Source organism: Etheostoma cragini, chromosome 9, assembly GCF_013103735.1.
Source record: "Etheostoma cragini isolate CJK2018 chromosome 9, CSU_Ecrag_1.0, whole genome shotgun sequence".
Classification (NCBI taxonomy): domain Eukaryota; kingdom Metazoa; phylum Chordata; class Actinopteri; order Perciformes; family Percidae; genus Etheostoma; species Etheostoma cragini.
Genome location: NC_048415.1, coordinates 20,787,218 through 20,803,393, shown reverse-complemented (window position 1 = coordinate 20,803,393; position 16,176 = coordinate 20,787,218). Strand labels below are relative to the sequence as shown.

Genomic DNA, 16,176 nt, shown 5'->3' with positions numbered 1-16,176 from the left:
TGTAATTACAGAAATGCTGGAACGCAAGGGTGAGATGCATAATTTTCACAGGTTTTGGCAAAACCTGATCAAGACTGGCCAAGAAAACAGATGGATGGAGGAGCAAATTATGGAACAAATTAAGAAGTGAAAGTTGACTGATGGTATAGAGTAAGTTCTATTTAAGACTGACAGGAAATGCCTAATACAACATGTATTTATTTTAGCTATAGGATCTTAGGAACAATATGATTAAATGAACAGTTAACCCTGTAAGGCTGCAGCATTGCAATCAATACTATTCGCTGAAATTACTATTCAAATGTGACTTTTTAAAATAAGTATTTTGGTTAACGCTAGTTAATGTCCTGCTTCTCGCCACGGCCTACCCGCATGTGTCACTCATGTCTCATAAACAGTAAGTTAGTGGGAGTGAGAAACACATTGCATTGTGAGGTCTGAGCTAACATTGCGTACCGAGTTACGTTAGTATAACATCACAAAGCTAACGTTACGTACAGAGTAAAGCTAGTACAACATCACGTAGTTAACGTTACGCACCGAGTAACGTTAGTACAACATCACGGCGCTACAGTTACGTACCAAGTAACGTTAGTACAGTGGGGAGTGACAGGCTCTAGCTGGAAATCTAAAGGACTGCAAATAGTTTAAACATGACTTTAAAATCAACATCCACCTAGCCAAAGTGTTATGATAACATTAGTTAGCTCACTCTTGTTTCCTAACTGTGTGGCGTGTTATAGTAACGTTAGTGTTGTTGGGAGCTTCATGCCACATCAGAGCTGCTTCACTACACTTGTTAAATCATGTTTCATTGCAGAGTTTTCTGTTGATTTGCGTTTGTCACTGCATGCTCATGTGGTGGAAAATGAATGTAAAAAAAAGTTGCATCCAATAGCCCATGACATAGGTCCCCTTCAGGGCAAGGCTAATGTTAAAAGTCCCTGTAGTGGACAGAACATGTAACAACAACCACATGCTGATAGGGGCGTTGACCATGCATAAGCCTGAGTAGTACATAAAATAACAGGCTGCATTTGAGCATTAAATATTCAAACATTTCTTACATATTATATATATTAAATAAGATCCGAGTGAGCCAGAGTTAGGTTTACTTTAAGTGAGAACGCGATCTGACCTCAATACAGGACGTGAACCAATTACAGCTTTTACTGGCCTGCAATTTCAACCGTGCACACAATTTACAGACTGATGCATGATTTAGGGGTCAATCATTTTCAGATCCGTTTGCTCCCATTGTTTACCTTCTTCTGAAATACGTATTACTACTAATATTAATTACACAAAGTCCACAGAACTACAGTGTGAAAGTGCCCTTACAACAATCACCAGTTTGTTGTGTACCAATCAAATGACCACCACAAACAGTCCAATGGCCTTTTGAACCATTATAATTCTATGGTTGTTGGGTTGCTTGTGTTGCCAGGCTACCACACACAAAGTCCTGATGAGCCAGATGAGATGAGTTTTTAAGTGTTTATAAGTCTTTTAATAAACTAAGAATAAACTAAATTAAATAAAATTAAAACTTGAATGTCACAGAAATCATTTTTTAGAGGCTTTAGTGTTTTTTTCTGACTGATCCTGAAATACAGTATTTTATTTCTGCTGTTCTATTTCATAGTTAAACCTTTTAAACGTCAACATGTTCCTACGTTAGTTACAACTCACACATGAGACGAATCTCACTTGAATTCTAACTAAACGTTTTTTTAAATTGCATATTACCATTTATCTTAATCACAGGCAGCAGTCTTTATGCTTTATGTCATCTTTTTTGTGCATGCTCTAAATGTTGTTGAAGACTAAAAGAATATAAATCTTCTTCCCCTTACAAACCTCTGAATTAAAGCCCCGAGCCCAACATTATTTTGTCATTACTTACAAATGTTACCCCTTGTGGATGGAAACTATCAATATCTGTGCCCCCATTCAAAACTGGCTATTGAAGCAAACAATGTTAGATGTGTTTTCTCTGAAACTAACCAAAATAAAATGCAGTTGTATTTCTTTTGTACAGATTTACCTTCATGTTGTTTCATGTGATTCATGGCTACAGCAGATAGTGTCCAGAATATCACAAAGTGTATAACATTACTGAAGAATAATTATTGTCTTTTAGAATTATTTGTATTACTTTTGTTTTTTTTGTAGAAGTGATATTTCTACATGGTAAATAATTAACTAGTAAGTGTTGTGAAGTCATAGAAACCCAACAGACCCAACAGTCATGACATGCATGCAGCTCCTTCTGTGCACGTGAATAAGTAATTGAAAGGGGCATGTTCAAAATAATAGCAGTGTTGTGTTCAATTAGGGAGGTAGAAACAGGTGTCAATAAAGGCCCATATTTAAAGAAGGAAGGAAATGTGGTGCATACTGGTTATAGTGCATTTTACAATAAAATACTCAGCAACATGGGTCGTTCCAGACATTGCTCTGAGGAACAGCGGACTTTGATTAAAAAGTTGATTGGAGATGGGAAAACAAATAAAAAGGTGCAAAAAATATAGGCTGGCTCAGGCCAAATGCCTTGAAATGGCATCCAAAGCCTGAACGCCATGGGAAAAACGGTGAACTACTATTCAAATGGATCAAAGAATAGCCAAAATGGCAAAGGCTCAACCAATGATCAGCTCGAGGAAAATCAAAGAAAACTATACTAAGAATACTAAGAATAGTACTGTTAGGATCAAATGAAGCCTATGTTAGGAAAAGCCATCAGCCAGAAGCCCCCGCAAAGTCCCATTGCTGAAAAAAAGACGTGCAGAATAGGTTGAAATTTGCCAAAGGACACACTGACTAGCAAAAGGAGAAATGGTGCAACATTCTGTGGACTGATGAGAGCCAAATTGTTCTTTTGGGGTCTAGGGTCCACACGACCCCCATGCGCTGAATTCAAGCCCCAGTGCACTGTGAAGACAGAAAAGCATGGTGGGGCTATTTATCACATACCAGGGATCATGGATCAGTTTCAATACATCAGAATACTTGAAGAGTTTGTGTTGTTTTATGCGGAGGAGGAAATGCCTTTTAAAATTTCAACAAGACAATGGCCCAAAGCACAGCAATAAGCGGGGAAAGTCTTGGTTCCAGATGAAGGAGATCGATGTTATGGAGTGGCCAGCCCAGTCCCCGGACCTCAATCCCATGGAACACTTGTGGGGTAACATCCAAAATGCTGTTACTGAGGCAAAAGCCAGTAAGTCAGAGGAATTGTGGAATGCAGTTCAATCGTCCTGGGCTGGAATACCTGTTCACGGGTGCCAGAAGTTGGTCGACTCCATGCAACACAGATGTGAAGCAGTTCTCAGAAATGATGGTTATACAACTAAATATTAGTGCAGTGATTCAAAGTAAAGCAAACCCTTGAGACATTTTTCAGTTCATACAGTAAATGTTTGAGTTTGTAAAGAAAAATGCAAAAACTGCTTACATTTTGAACAGCCTAATATTCCTTTTTCTTGACTTTCTGTAAAGGTAGAACACACTTCTTATCACATTTGCTCATGTTTTGATTTGGAATGGAATGTGCAGGGTTCCCAATGCATTGATATTAGGATATTAGGATATTAAAAGCTATTCTAAGGATTTTGAGCATTATTCATTTTTTTAAACACACTGGTATTGTTATTATTATGTATGTGTGGTGTAGCCTAGGTTAGATGGCGCTGTCCGGACAAGACAATTGGTTTAAAGAAATGCCAATAAACCAGAGCATGTATTTCTTCCACCACAGAATGCTGTGTGGACTAGCCAGACTCCCCTTTTGTATCGCTGAGCAGATCGATCTGGTAATGCAAGACTGTTAAATCCTTTACGTTGTCCAATGAATAAATGTATTAAAATGTGCTGAAGGGACTGTCACAAAGCATCGGCAAGGTGTTATGCATATGAGAGAAAACTAATTTGGCAAATTTCTGAATACAATTCCTTGCTTTGCAGAGCCTTCCATAAAAAATCTCCCAATCACACTGATATAAATTTACTGAAAAAAAACATGCGGCAGAATGAAGACATAAACTAATTAGAAATCAACACAAGGTGACTAATCATAAGTAATCCAGTTGTGGTGCATCAACTCCCCAGTGAGAGCAGGAAGGAGCTGGAGTTGAGGCAAAGTGATTTCCCTCAGGCAGACATGCCATTTAAGTGTGCTCCATTGTTGTGGGTGAGATCCATTAGCCCTCACTGTGGTTTGCCACATCAAAGCAAACTCTCACATATGGATTATGTTTAAATAGTGTTTTTTTTAATCATTTCAGTGAGTCTGGAACTGAACTATCTGACTTGTTTAATAAGTTGAAAAGAGAAACGTATGAAATGTGTGTAATGCGTCACATGTGTACAGTTTACGTATATTTATCTGTGTCTGTGTGTTTGTCTTTGTGTTTATGTGTGCATGGATGTGTGTGTGTGTGTGTGTGTGTGTGTGTGCATGTGCGTGCGTTCGTGTGTGTGTGTGAGTAAACAGCTTTATGGAACCAAGCGGATTTCATAATGGAAAAGGCCAACGTTAGTGTAGCACGAAATATCGTTGTTATGACGTGGATTACACTTAAAAGCAAAATCAAACCCAAAATCAACTTAAAGGATAATTCTTTATTTATTAATTTTTTTAAATCTGATACTCAAAGGCCTACTTTGGCCTGAGAGTCATTCATTAAGCAGGTGAAAGTGGAATGCATTGGTCTGGTTCTCTGGTCATCGCCTCCCAAGCATCATGACAACTGTAACGTGTTTCATAATTCATACTGAAATCATCCTAAAAGGCCTTAAATCAAATCAGCAGTTAAGCTAAATGAGGATGATGTTTTTGAAGCATTTCGCAGTCCTCTAAGTATTAATGCTGACAACATTTTGATGATGTTTACATAGCTATTGCCATCAAAATTCCTGTTTTAAGTGGTTCATAGAACCTCCAGCCAAAGCTCCATTTAAATGTCAGCAGAATTATCATTGGGATTGTTTGATTTTTTTTGTAAATCTGACAATATGACTTTTGTGCATTTACAATGACAGTCAGCTCCAAGAGAGTAGAAACCACAGCGTTAATAGGGCAATTGTCCAGCTTGTATTTACCTTCACAAAGTGCTTGTTTTGCCACTGACAGGCTCAGATTAATACCCTACAGTAAGTTTCTGACAGCATTATGGACAGATCCCTTAAAAGATAGACCTTTAATACCTTTCAGACCTTTCTGTTTAAACTCAAACAGCGCTGAAGTTGCTAGCCCTAAATCCACCAGACTACATTTAAAAAAGCAATTCCTTTAATGTGTATATAGCCAACATATTTTCTCACTGTGTTTATTTTAACCCAAACTGCAGTCATGATGGTTGGAGAAGTGGAAAGACAACCCAAAAGGGCTTTTCATAGTTTTATTTTGATTCTGTCAACTTTGAATGAAGTGTATTTTACAATGCTAAAATGACTGTTAATTTGCATTGAGTCTGGTGGGTTAAGCGAACACAGTTTCACAGATGTTTTTATGTTGTTGAAAATTGCTTTATTAGGAGTAACCCCTTGAGATGCAACATCGTGTTTTTGATGGGGGTCCCTAACAATAGACAAATGGGCTGTATGTATATAGCGCGTTTCTAGTCTTAAAAACTACTCAAAGCGCTTTTACATAGTACAGAAACCACCAATCACACACAGTTGCACACTGTGGCCGAGGCTGCCGTACAAGGTGCCACCTGCTCATCAGATAAACACTCACACACATTCACACTCCGATGGCGCAGCATTGGGGGCAACTCGTGGTTCAGTGTCTTGCCCAAGGACACTTCAACATGGGACTGCAGGGCCAGGGATTGAACCACCAACCGGCAGGCAACCGCTCTATCACTGAGCCATTTCCACCCCTATAAAGAGTAAGAAAATAAACAGTACAATCATAATTAGACACAACAGTAAACTAAACGAAAACAGACAGAAAAACAGACAAAAAAAACTAGAAAAAACATCATAATCAGTCAATCGTAATCAAGTTTGAGGCAGAGTAAGAATGAAACTGGATATAAATAATATTAGAAGAATTGTTTTAAAAAAAACAACTTCTTACTCTTGAACAGAAAGGTTGACCTCCTCATAAACCTTTCCATAATGTTTTAAGACACTTAGCATTTGAATCTGAGCCTGTCAATGGCAAAACAAGCACTTTTGTGAAGGTAAATACAAGCTGGACAATTGCCCTATTAACCTACATTGTAGCTTGTTTCGCTGCTGCAGAATGCAGCGATCGTGCTTAAAACTGGACCAATGTTAAAGATTGTTGTTCCCATCAGTCGCTTAGACACAAAAACAGGGAAATAGGGTGAAAAAGCGGTAGTTACCCTTTAACGCTTCATCTGTAACAACCGAGATTCAGGCCAGGTGTTGTCTTGGACTCAGATCTAAATATTAGTAGTCATTTCAATCAGTTCCAGCATCAGCCTTTTATCATGTAAAACTGCTAGTAGGGAGACGCTTGTCCAAACATGATCTTGAAAAGTTAATCCAGCAAGTTAGAAAGCTCTTTGGCAACACATCCAAAATAGTTTTTTTGTATGTATGAACCCTTTAAAACAATGTTTTTTTTAAGGAAAGGACCCTTTAACTGGGAGAGATCAGGGACCCCATATTACAGATACTGTATAAAATTAGGATGTGTATTAAACTGGGCCTACAACTTGTGGGTCACCTAAAGCTTTTTACATAACTTTTTAGTGCATAGAATATTAAGCTAATCAAATAGTAGTTGTTAGCATGATTTTCTAAATCACGTTTTAATACTAAACATGCATGTGGCACCGTCAGTGTACCTGTGTATACCATAGACTCTCAGAGGCGACCTAGTCTCGCTTTGCCAGACCTTCCTTTACAGTGCTGTTGAGGAGGGTCTGGCAAGGACACACAGCATTCTGGGAAAGGAGAAAAACGTGCTCTAGATTATTAGCATTTCTTTAAACCAATCACTATCGTCGTAGGCAATGCTAAGCGCTGAGCGGAGCGGGGGGTTTTGGTGGAACATGTGCACGTTCAAAAGATGTTTTAGTCGTGCAACATAAAACTCTGAGAAGACAGATAGTCTAGATGGCTGTCTGGATTCACCCTGCAGAGATCTGAGGAGCAGGTAACCATAGTCCTCAGGAATCCACTGGAGTATAAAATGCCAACACAAAAGAAGCCCAAGGCAACAGATATCAGAGCTAAAAGAGTGAAATCCCACAGAGCTTCCGTCTGCAACGTAGCAATGCCGGAAGTGGAACGTCAAGCACGTAGACTAGAGACGACCTTACCTATGGGGCAGTAAGTCTCAATTTTCCTTTTCTTTTTCACTAATAGGCTGATTTATATTTTCTAGTATTATGTTGGATTCATGTTGAAATTTAGATTTTTGAAAAAAACTTTTAAAAGTAGCAAAGAAACTCCCTTCACTAATTTGCCTGATAATGGCCTAGTACCGAAACGTTGCCTTCCAATAAACTTTTTTTTTACCAGATAGACAGAGTGAGGGAGTTTCTTTGCAGCTTTTGACTTAGTCATCCCCCCTCCAACGCACATCACGTCATAGATGTGCAAAGTGTTTTTCTGTACTGAAAAAACTTTAAAGATATTAACAATAATTTGGTGCCCCCTCCTGCAGTATCACACTGTTAAGGGTCTTTGGCTTAATGTACTAGTACAGAGGCCTTTGAAAATGGGCCTGTTTGGAAAGGGCCCATTGCTTGGCCTGTAGTATTCCTGCTTGTAGAATTCTTCAAAACCAAATTGTACACAAAAAGGATTTACAGAACGACCCCAAACCACTTAATATCTTACTCCACTGTATAGCTTATAGTGTACCTCTCCATCAGTGTGTACCTCTACATTGTGCTACTATGTTTACCTGACGGATTCAGATTAGATTCATTTAATCACAAAATATCACAGTGACAATGTGGAGTAATCAGACATTAGCGTCATGGACTCATGGTGTTGCGCTACCCACCTGGCCCGTTATGAGAGCTAATCAGCACATATCTGCATTAATCAACCACTGGACTGTTTGTTGTGTGTGTGTGTGTGTGTGTGTGTGCGCAGAGAAAGAGAGGAGAAGCGATTAGGGGAAGATAAAAACAGCATGGCTAGGAGCTAAATATGGCTTCTCCTGCCACAATACAAAGCAAAATAAATAGAGAATTTTATACATTTTCATTGTTGTTTTTCTATTTTTTTTTCTATTATTGGTTCAACTTTCAAGCTTTGAGGGACATGCACAGAATGGGTTTAATATCTACAATGATATCATCATTATCCTGTTTACTTGTATTATTATTATTACGTCAGATGTATTTCCTCCTTGCTGTTGTTTATATGTATGTTTGTTCTTATGCTTTGGCAACACATGTATTTTTTGTCATGCCAACAAAGCAAAGTGAAATTGAAAAATTAAGAGAGAGAAAGAGGGAGAGCGAGAGCAAGAGGGACGTTTTGTGTCATATGTTTAACAAATTTAACACTTTAGCAGAGGTGTTCATTTCCATACAGGGTAAGTAGGATGGATTTGATTTGCGGGGGTATTTTGCCGATGGTAATGTTATTAGTGTTGTAAGTTAGCTGTGGAGTTAAAGTTGCTCTAAGCGATGTCACATGTTTTAAAGCGACGTCAGAAGAATGTGACTCACTCTAAAGTGTTTTAAACGTTGCTGTAGAGTTCCCTGGACACAAACCAGTTAGAGACATTAAAAGGAGTTCCACAGTATTGCAGGTGAATGATGTCAACCATTTGAAATAAAAGATCATGAATTATACTTCTGTCAATGATGGTGCTGCAGTCTCAGAATGGGAGTAGAAGGTCATGGACGTTTTCGCTCCCACATGATTGCATCTAAATGTAATATTATTCTCATGATTAAATATGATATTAATTACACTGTATTGGAACTCACACATTTACTCTAGCAGCAATTTTCTCCCACGCTGTGTTGCTTTTTAAAACTCGCTGTATGCGCATGAGTATTTCCGCGACCAGTTTGGTTGTGGTTGTTACCATGGTGAATCCTAGTATCATGCTCCATTCATGCTGCCTTTTTATCGTGGCGGTGCACACGTTTAACTCTGAGTGAACCCACTCGAAGCTGATTGAACCAACTCACATCAGCTGTTCCAGAACCGAAAACTCAGTTTCCCATCAGGGTTAGACTCAGAGTTTGTTAAACCTCTTTCCTGAAACAGACCCCAGGACTCTGAAAATTGAAGCAGCTAAATAGGATTCAACCATCATTCATTTCCTTATTCACACCTGTGCTTTTTACCTCTTACTGTGTCAAATGCCTTCAATGAAAGAGGTCTGCCTGGGACAAGCTGTGCGTTGACTCATATGTAATTGTAATTGTAGTGTCATCCAACACTGTAAAAAACACAACTGATGTTCAAACATTTAGGCATCAGCATGTAAAGGGTTCTAATTCCGGAGATGGTTTCAGAAGCAGTGACATTCAAAACAGATCGCTTTCTTCTTCTAGCTTTGCAAGATTTTCCTAGAATTTAAATCCCATTTTTATAACACAAACGTCAGTTAACTCTTTAGGCCTTTTTCTCTTCTATTGGAGCTGATTTTTGCACGAAACTTTTATCCGATGCAGCAGCATTGTTTCAGCCACAGCGGCGGGCTCACAAGGTGCCCAAACTCCACAGATAAGCGCATCAGCCATTACCGGGTTCCTCCTTCAGACCTATTAGGTCTTGCAAGGACTTCAAACGCCAATTTGTTCTGCAAATAGCCCATTCAATTTGTGGCTGCCAAAGAGAGACACCGCTCTCCCTCTCCGCAGTAATTGAATCTTCAAAGGGACATTTTCCTCCATTTCTGTCAGGTATTAGAGTGATGAATAGCAAACGGTCATTTGAACAGAAAGAGAGGATACATGTTTATCCTCTTTCCGATAGACGCTCATCATGCACCTGCATGATTGGTAGGTTGTAAATTGAATGGCAACGCGGCAGGATCTTCAATGGAGGATTATCAACGGTAAGGCAGACAAGTTGTGCGTTGATGTCGGGCTTTTGCAAGCAAGAGACATTCCTGAACACTTGATGGATTGAACTTGTTCTAATCATGTAATTCAGATATAAACACTGATGATATGATGCTTCATTGGTAAAAACACGGGACTCAAGACAACATTACGTCCCAGTGCTACGTGTTTGTATGTGTGTGTGTGTTTGTGTGAGTTCTCAGTCTTTAAAACACAAGTTTGGTAAATTGTAATGGAATACGTATTCTAGGGCTTTACAATGAATTTAAGGAGGCTTTTTTTTTTAAATCTTCAATATTTTTATTAATTAAATACACCATACTGGAGCAAATGTCTCGGAAAATATCACAAATAAATTTCTCTTTCATTCAGCATTTATATGTTGATGATGATGATCTCTACATTACTAACTATGAGCAAGTTTCTTTCCATTTGCCATGGGTTTAGGTTTGGAGGGGGGCGGGGGGGACTGGAGTGCGGAGGATTCAGATGTACTGTAGCCACGCCTCAACAACAACATTTACATGCATACTGTACATACATGGTAGTTTTACAAATACACCAAGAGTGTTCATGATTTGTTTTCCACAAAAAGACAGAGATTTCTTTTTTTTTTTTTTTTTAAACCCCATCTTTTTACTTTATATGCCATCAAAAAAAGGAAAAAGAAAAACATTCCCCTTCAAAAACACTTAAAATATATAAAGTGGAAACACCATGTTGTTGGGAAATGAGGATAGAAAAGGAAGAGAGACAAAAAAAAAAATCAAAAAGTCCCAGGTTTTTCTCCCTAAAAATGTCTTGAAACCAAATATGCAGAGTTGAAAAGCCTGCATCTCTTTAACATCATTAGTCTTTTTTTTCCTTCTCCTCACTTCAGTCACAACATCCTCTTGTGTGTTACTTAATTTTCTTTTCCTCAAGAGTCCCCTTGGATTCTGATTGGTCTCCTTTTATGTATGTTTTTTTTTTTTATTCCAAGGGTTATGGAGTCCTCAGCGTCCAGTAACAGGTGCATTAAGTGCAAGTATCCGCCCATATTTGTGGAAAAGCCAAAGTTGAAGGCGGAGCGTTTTTTGGGTATGGTTTAGCAGAAGTAAAAGTCAGGTAACTGGTAAGATGGGTAGAGGGTTCCTTTGGGGCAAAGGGCCTGGGGTGCTGCTGATCCACGCTGTCTTGGGTGACAATGAGTAAGGGCTAAAATGAAGGCACACATCCTGCTTCCTGCATGGCTCCCCATCTAACACACCTGAATAGTGAGAGATACAAAAAACAAACTTTTTTAAGAATGTTGGGCCATCATTGACAATATCACAAAAATGCCATCCTGATGAATCTACTTTCCACCAGCTCCACCATTTGATTTATTGATCAGCCAGGCTTTGAAAAACATCTGCTGTCCCATTTACTTTGCATTAACTTAAAAGTGCATCCATGAAGCGATTCTCTTTGGTATAATTAGAACCACGCTCCAACTGCAGGAGGGGTTCAGTCCTGTGAAACAGAAAGAGAAAAAAAAAATCTTTTCTTCTTTCCTTTTTCTTCTTTAGGATTCTTAGGGGCGATTTACTTTTCCCTTCATCCCTCAAATCACTAGGAGGGCTTCAGTCTATTAGTAATTGCAAACTCCTACTTGGGGGCTAATTAAAGTGACTGACGCTGGGAGGGTCTCGCTCCCCTGGGTCAAAGCAGCTCTGTATGAAAGAGGTAATTTGTCTGTTCTGAACAAAGAGATTAGGAAAGGAGCTAGAAAGAAAAGCTTAATAAATGAGCATCAGATGTCCTACGCCGCCGAACGCCGACAACACCAATTATGTCACGGGCAAAAAAATTGAAAATAAAATCGCACATCATCAAAACAACGGTCAGCAGATAACCCTCGTGTTTCCGTATGAGTGGTAACTGCTTCATTTTCTCTCCACTAAACCAGCCTGTGTTTCCATGTTCAATCTATGCGCTGCTGTTAGGGATACATGAGCCATATTGATTTTGAGAGCTGTAAATTCTACTGTACGTCTGCCATTTGAGGGCCGTCTACACTCAGGTTATAGCAAAAAGGAAGGAGAATGTGTGTGTGTGTGATAGCGTGCTTTCAGAGGCGGCTAATTCTCCTTTATTTCACTCGCCAAGATAACTAAAGCATCCCGAGACCGTTCCCGCTGAGCGACGCGTCTCTTGTTTATTTAATAATTCTCTCTCGCTGCTATAATTAAAGCACCAGGGCCAATATTCAGATTGCATTTTAGCATCAATAATTCAGCAGTTTTTCACTACAATTGATGTTAGTGCATAAATAAACAATGAGGCCTCATATTTACTACACCAGCCATGCTACAAGAGACGTGGAGGGGGGGGGGGGGGGGGGGGGGGGGGGGTGTAAGGACTTAAACAGACATTTAAAATTAAGCTAGATAATGCAACGGCTTTCAATTTAAATGTGACGAGCTTTAAGAGCTCTAAGAGCTGATTTGTAGAAGTGACAAGCCCTTAAAAGGCCTGTGACGTGGAGGCGCGGGGGGGGGGCGCTTAATGGAGTACTACCTCTCTCCTCTACTCACAAAACCACTCAAGGTGAAATGCATGCTCGCAACAATATAATTCCTCTTTCAGTCAGACTCACACAGACACTCCAAACACCCCCCCCCCCTATCTCTTGGTGTGCTGTGTGCACAGACAAGGTATCAATAAAGCTCCTTGTTGTGAGGTAAAAATGATTATCTCTCCTGCGGGGGCAGAATGAAGCTATACTGAAGAATGAAGTTATCCTTCGTATATGATTAGACCTTCTGTTTTGCTTTCACTGGAGGCATCAAGATCAAATGGGGGGCGGGGGGGGGGCATGAAGACAGCTTCCATGATGTACTGGCTGCTGCAGCTTACTCTCTGTGTTCAACCCTCAGGCCCTTGGTTACATATTTTTGGCCATGGGAGTAATAACGTAGCCCAGGTAACGCCAGTCTTGTTGATGCAGTGGTCAAATACTGTTTTTGTTTTAGTTTGTTTAAAGATACTAATGGCAGCGGGAGTTGGTAGTCGGCCTCGGGACAGCAAATAAATTCAAGATGATTCAAGTATGTATCGGCTCATAATAAACAAGAGGACAGCAGTACAAATAAATAAATAATAATTCACATGTTTTGTACCAACGGTCAATACAGATTTTTTGAGTGAATGTCCTTCCAACAAGAATGATGGAAACAAAATCCATCTGCCGTCTACAAATAAAATTTGTCTCTGCTCTGTAAGATTTAGTGTCTGCTGCGTGCCTCGCGGTGAAGGCGAATCGACGGTGCGAATGTAAACGGAGTGACAAATGTTGCCGGGAAAATTACAGATGTTTTTCTTTCTCCTGCAAATGACACCAGCTGACCGATAACAAGCTTTTACAGACTCGTACTTTGAAAGTGATAAGCCTTCCGTCCGTTTTTAATGCTTAGAAAATGAGACCACAAACAAGTCCGGAGCGATTTCATCATCATCATCCAACAGACAGCCCCCGCCATGTGTCACTGGTGCGGAGGGAGGGAGGGATCTTACCTTCTGGTCCGGCAGTAGTGGGTTCGTCTGCAGTGAACTCAAATGGCCGTTGATGAGTGCTGTGGGTCTGTCGTGTTCGCAGAACAGGCTGCCATTGATGTAGTGGAACCGATCCCCGGGGACGAGCCGGTTCCGGCAGGTGGAACAAGTGAAACACTGCGGGGGGGGGGAGCCACACAAACACACACACAGAAAGAGACAGACATTAACAAGGGCTGCACAATATATTGTTTCTTTATTCGCCGTTGCGATTTGAATAGATGCAATACCGTAAAAGGTATTGACAGAAGATATCAGTGGAAAACTTCACTTCAAAATAAAACTGTTCTTTTTTGTGGCACTTTTACATTAAATGCAATGTTCATTTTGTTCACTGAACGAATGCTGGGAAATGATTTCCCTTCATTTGTTTTAAAAAAATTCAACAAAACCTTTGTTGTATTTTAGCAGCATACTGAAAGCAGCAGCAATACAGAACTGAGAACATTTTATTGGTTTATTTATCGCAAAGTATCGCGATATTCAACAACGTTATTGCATATTTTTCTCTTAGCGTGCAGCCCGAGTCTTGAAACGAACTTCCGCAGTAACCCTATTGCTAAAGGCAGCAGATACACGTTAACATCTGTTTATTCATCAGAGGGATGCGGTCCGGCGCTACCATTCCCAGCCAGGCCCGAGGACTACGAGGCGGTGCTCCATCCTGTTATGAAGAACACCTGGGAGCGTGTGACATATGTGTGTGCAGGTGTCAGCGGCGGTTAGCAGTGAAAATTCAGATAGGACTAATTAACAGCAATGTAGGGCTTTCCTGATTTCTTTGACTAATTGATTAATGGTTTGGTCTACGAACTGTCAGAAAAATAATGAAATAAAATGCCAATCACAATTGCCTTAAGACCAAGTTAATGTTATCGGATGTCTTGTTTTGTCCGACCCACAGCCCAACCAAAGCTATTTCATATACGATCACATTGAGGACAAAGAAGAGCAGCTTTTACAGTCGAGAAAAAAAAACTAGGAATCAAATATCAAAATAGATGGAGATTACATTTCTGTTGACGTTCTGTCAACTGGTTAATCAACTAATTGCTTTAGCCTGTCAGCAATTAAATGATTAGTACAAGTACAATGATTAACTAAACTTTTTTGTCCTTTATTTTAAAATACTTTTTTGTTTTTTTTTGTTGCTTTAAACTATCATAACCCTTCTCTTCATAGATAGCAGCTCTATGTAGGACAGCGTCAGTACCTTAGTGGTGTAGCCCCATCCCTCAGGGACACCTTCCCTGCAGAAATGCTACATCCCTGGACATATTTGAAAAAAACTCCTGGAACACCACCCACCTACCACAGCCTACAACCTCTAGTTTGGTCTCCTTGGGTTTCATGAAAAGCACTATATTAATAATTAAGTTATCACTATTGTTATTATTATTATTACTATTATTATCATTAATATGTGCTACTATGTTCAAATCCCAAGACAAAAAGCTTGTCAACTGTTACTGACCACAAAAAAAACTATTGATACAAATGCTAAAAAAACACTAGAAAATGATTGTGTGATATATTCAATTCAGTACAACTGTAGGTATCTCCGTTAGGTCGGTTCTAAAGAAAATGGCCTTCATCTAAGGCTGGGATATACGAGGCTAGATATCGCCGTTCATTTTGGATATCACGACATGACACATTTTCCTGGTTTTAAAGGCTGCATTACAGTGAAGTGATGAGAATTATGAACTTACCAGACTTAGCTGTTCTATTATTTGTCTTTACACACTTAATCATTGTATTCATATTATTGGTGATTATTTTTTAATACTCTCATTGTTTGAATATGTTGTGAAAGCAGCGATAGCAAACCCTACAATATTTCCTCAAATGCAACATTGAGGTATTTGGTGAAAAACATGGGAGATATTTGATACTTGTAATATATCAATATTATATCAATATATGATACTAGATATTAGGTTAAATGTTCAATATCGTAATAATGGGATATGACCTAAGTGTTCCTGGTTATAAAGGCTGCATCACAGTAAAGTGATGTACTTTTCTGAACTAACCAGACTGTTGTAGATGTTCTATTATTTGAATGTATCCCCTTTGTCATTGTATCCACATTATTGATGATTATTTATCAAAACTCTCTTTTTGTTATATATTTTGAAAAAACAACGACAGTCAACCCTATACTATCGACATTGGTGCATTTGGTCAAAAACATTGTGAGATTAGATTTTCTCCATTTGGCCCAGCTCTACTTTAGTCTCAGTGCATATCATTCTTACGTTATAGAGCTTAAAGCTTTCCTAGAGGAAACGGGAGTTTACCTTGAGGTGGTAGACGTTGCCCTGTGCCCTCATCACCAGTTCACTGGCTGGAATGGACTGACCACAAGCGCTGCAAGCTCCACTGTTCCCAAATAATCTGAGGAAAAGGGAGGAAGAAGAAGGAGAAGAGCAAATTTTACTATGGAACCCATATAGGCATATTCTTAGCTTTAGCCTCGTACAATGGACTGTGGCATCCACACTTCAGGGGGCAGTTCCAGAATTTTTTAAGTGGGGTGGCACAGAAAGGGACCAATAAACCGTGTGGGGGG

General features: G+C 39.4%; 1 protein-coding gene across 1 annotated transcript in view; it reads right to left on the bottom strand.

Annotated features, from left to right (window-relative positions):
- Positions 1–10,987: 10,987 nt before the first annotated feature.
- Positions 10,988–16,176, bottom strand: part of lmo4b (LIM domain only 4b) — a 12,743-nt gene continuing 7,554 nt past the window's right edge. The window contains exons 3-5 of the mRNA XM_034881177.1: positions 15,905–16,001; positions 13,563–13,718; positions 10,988–11,274 (exon numbers count right to left, since the gene is read on the bottom strand). Of these exons, the coding sequence (XP_034737068.1) occupies positions 11,266–11,274; positions 13,563–13,718; positions 15,905–16,001 (262 nt within the window). The 3' untranslated portion in view covers positions 10,988–11,265. The remainder of the gene's footprint in view (positions 11,275–13,562; positions 13,719–15,904; positions 16,002–16,176) is intronic.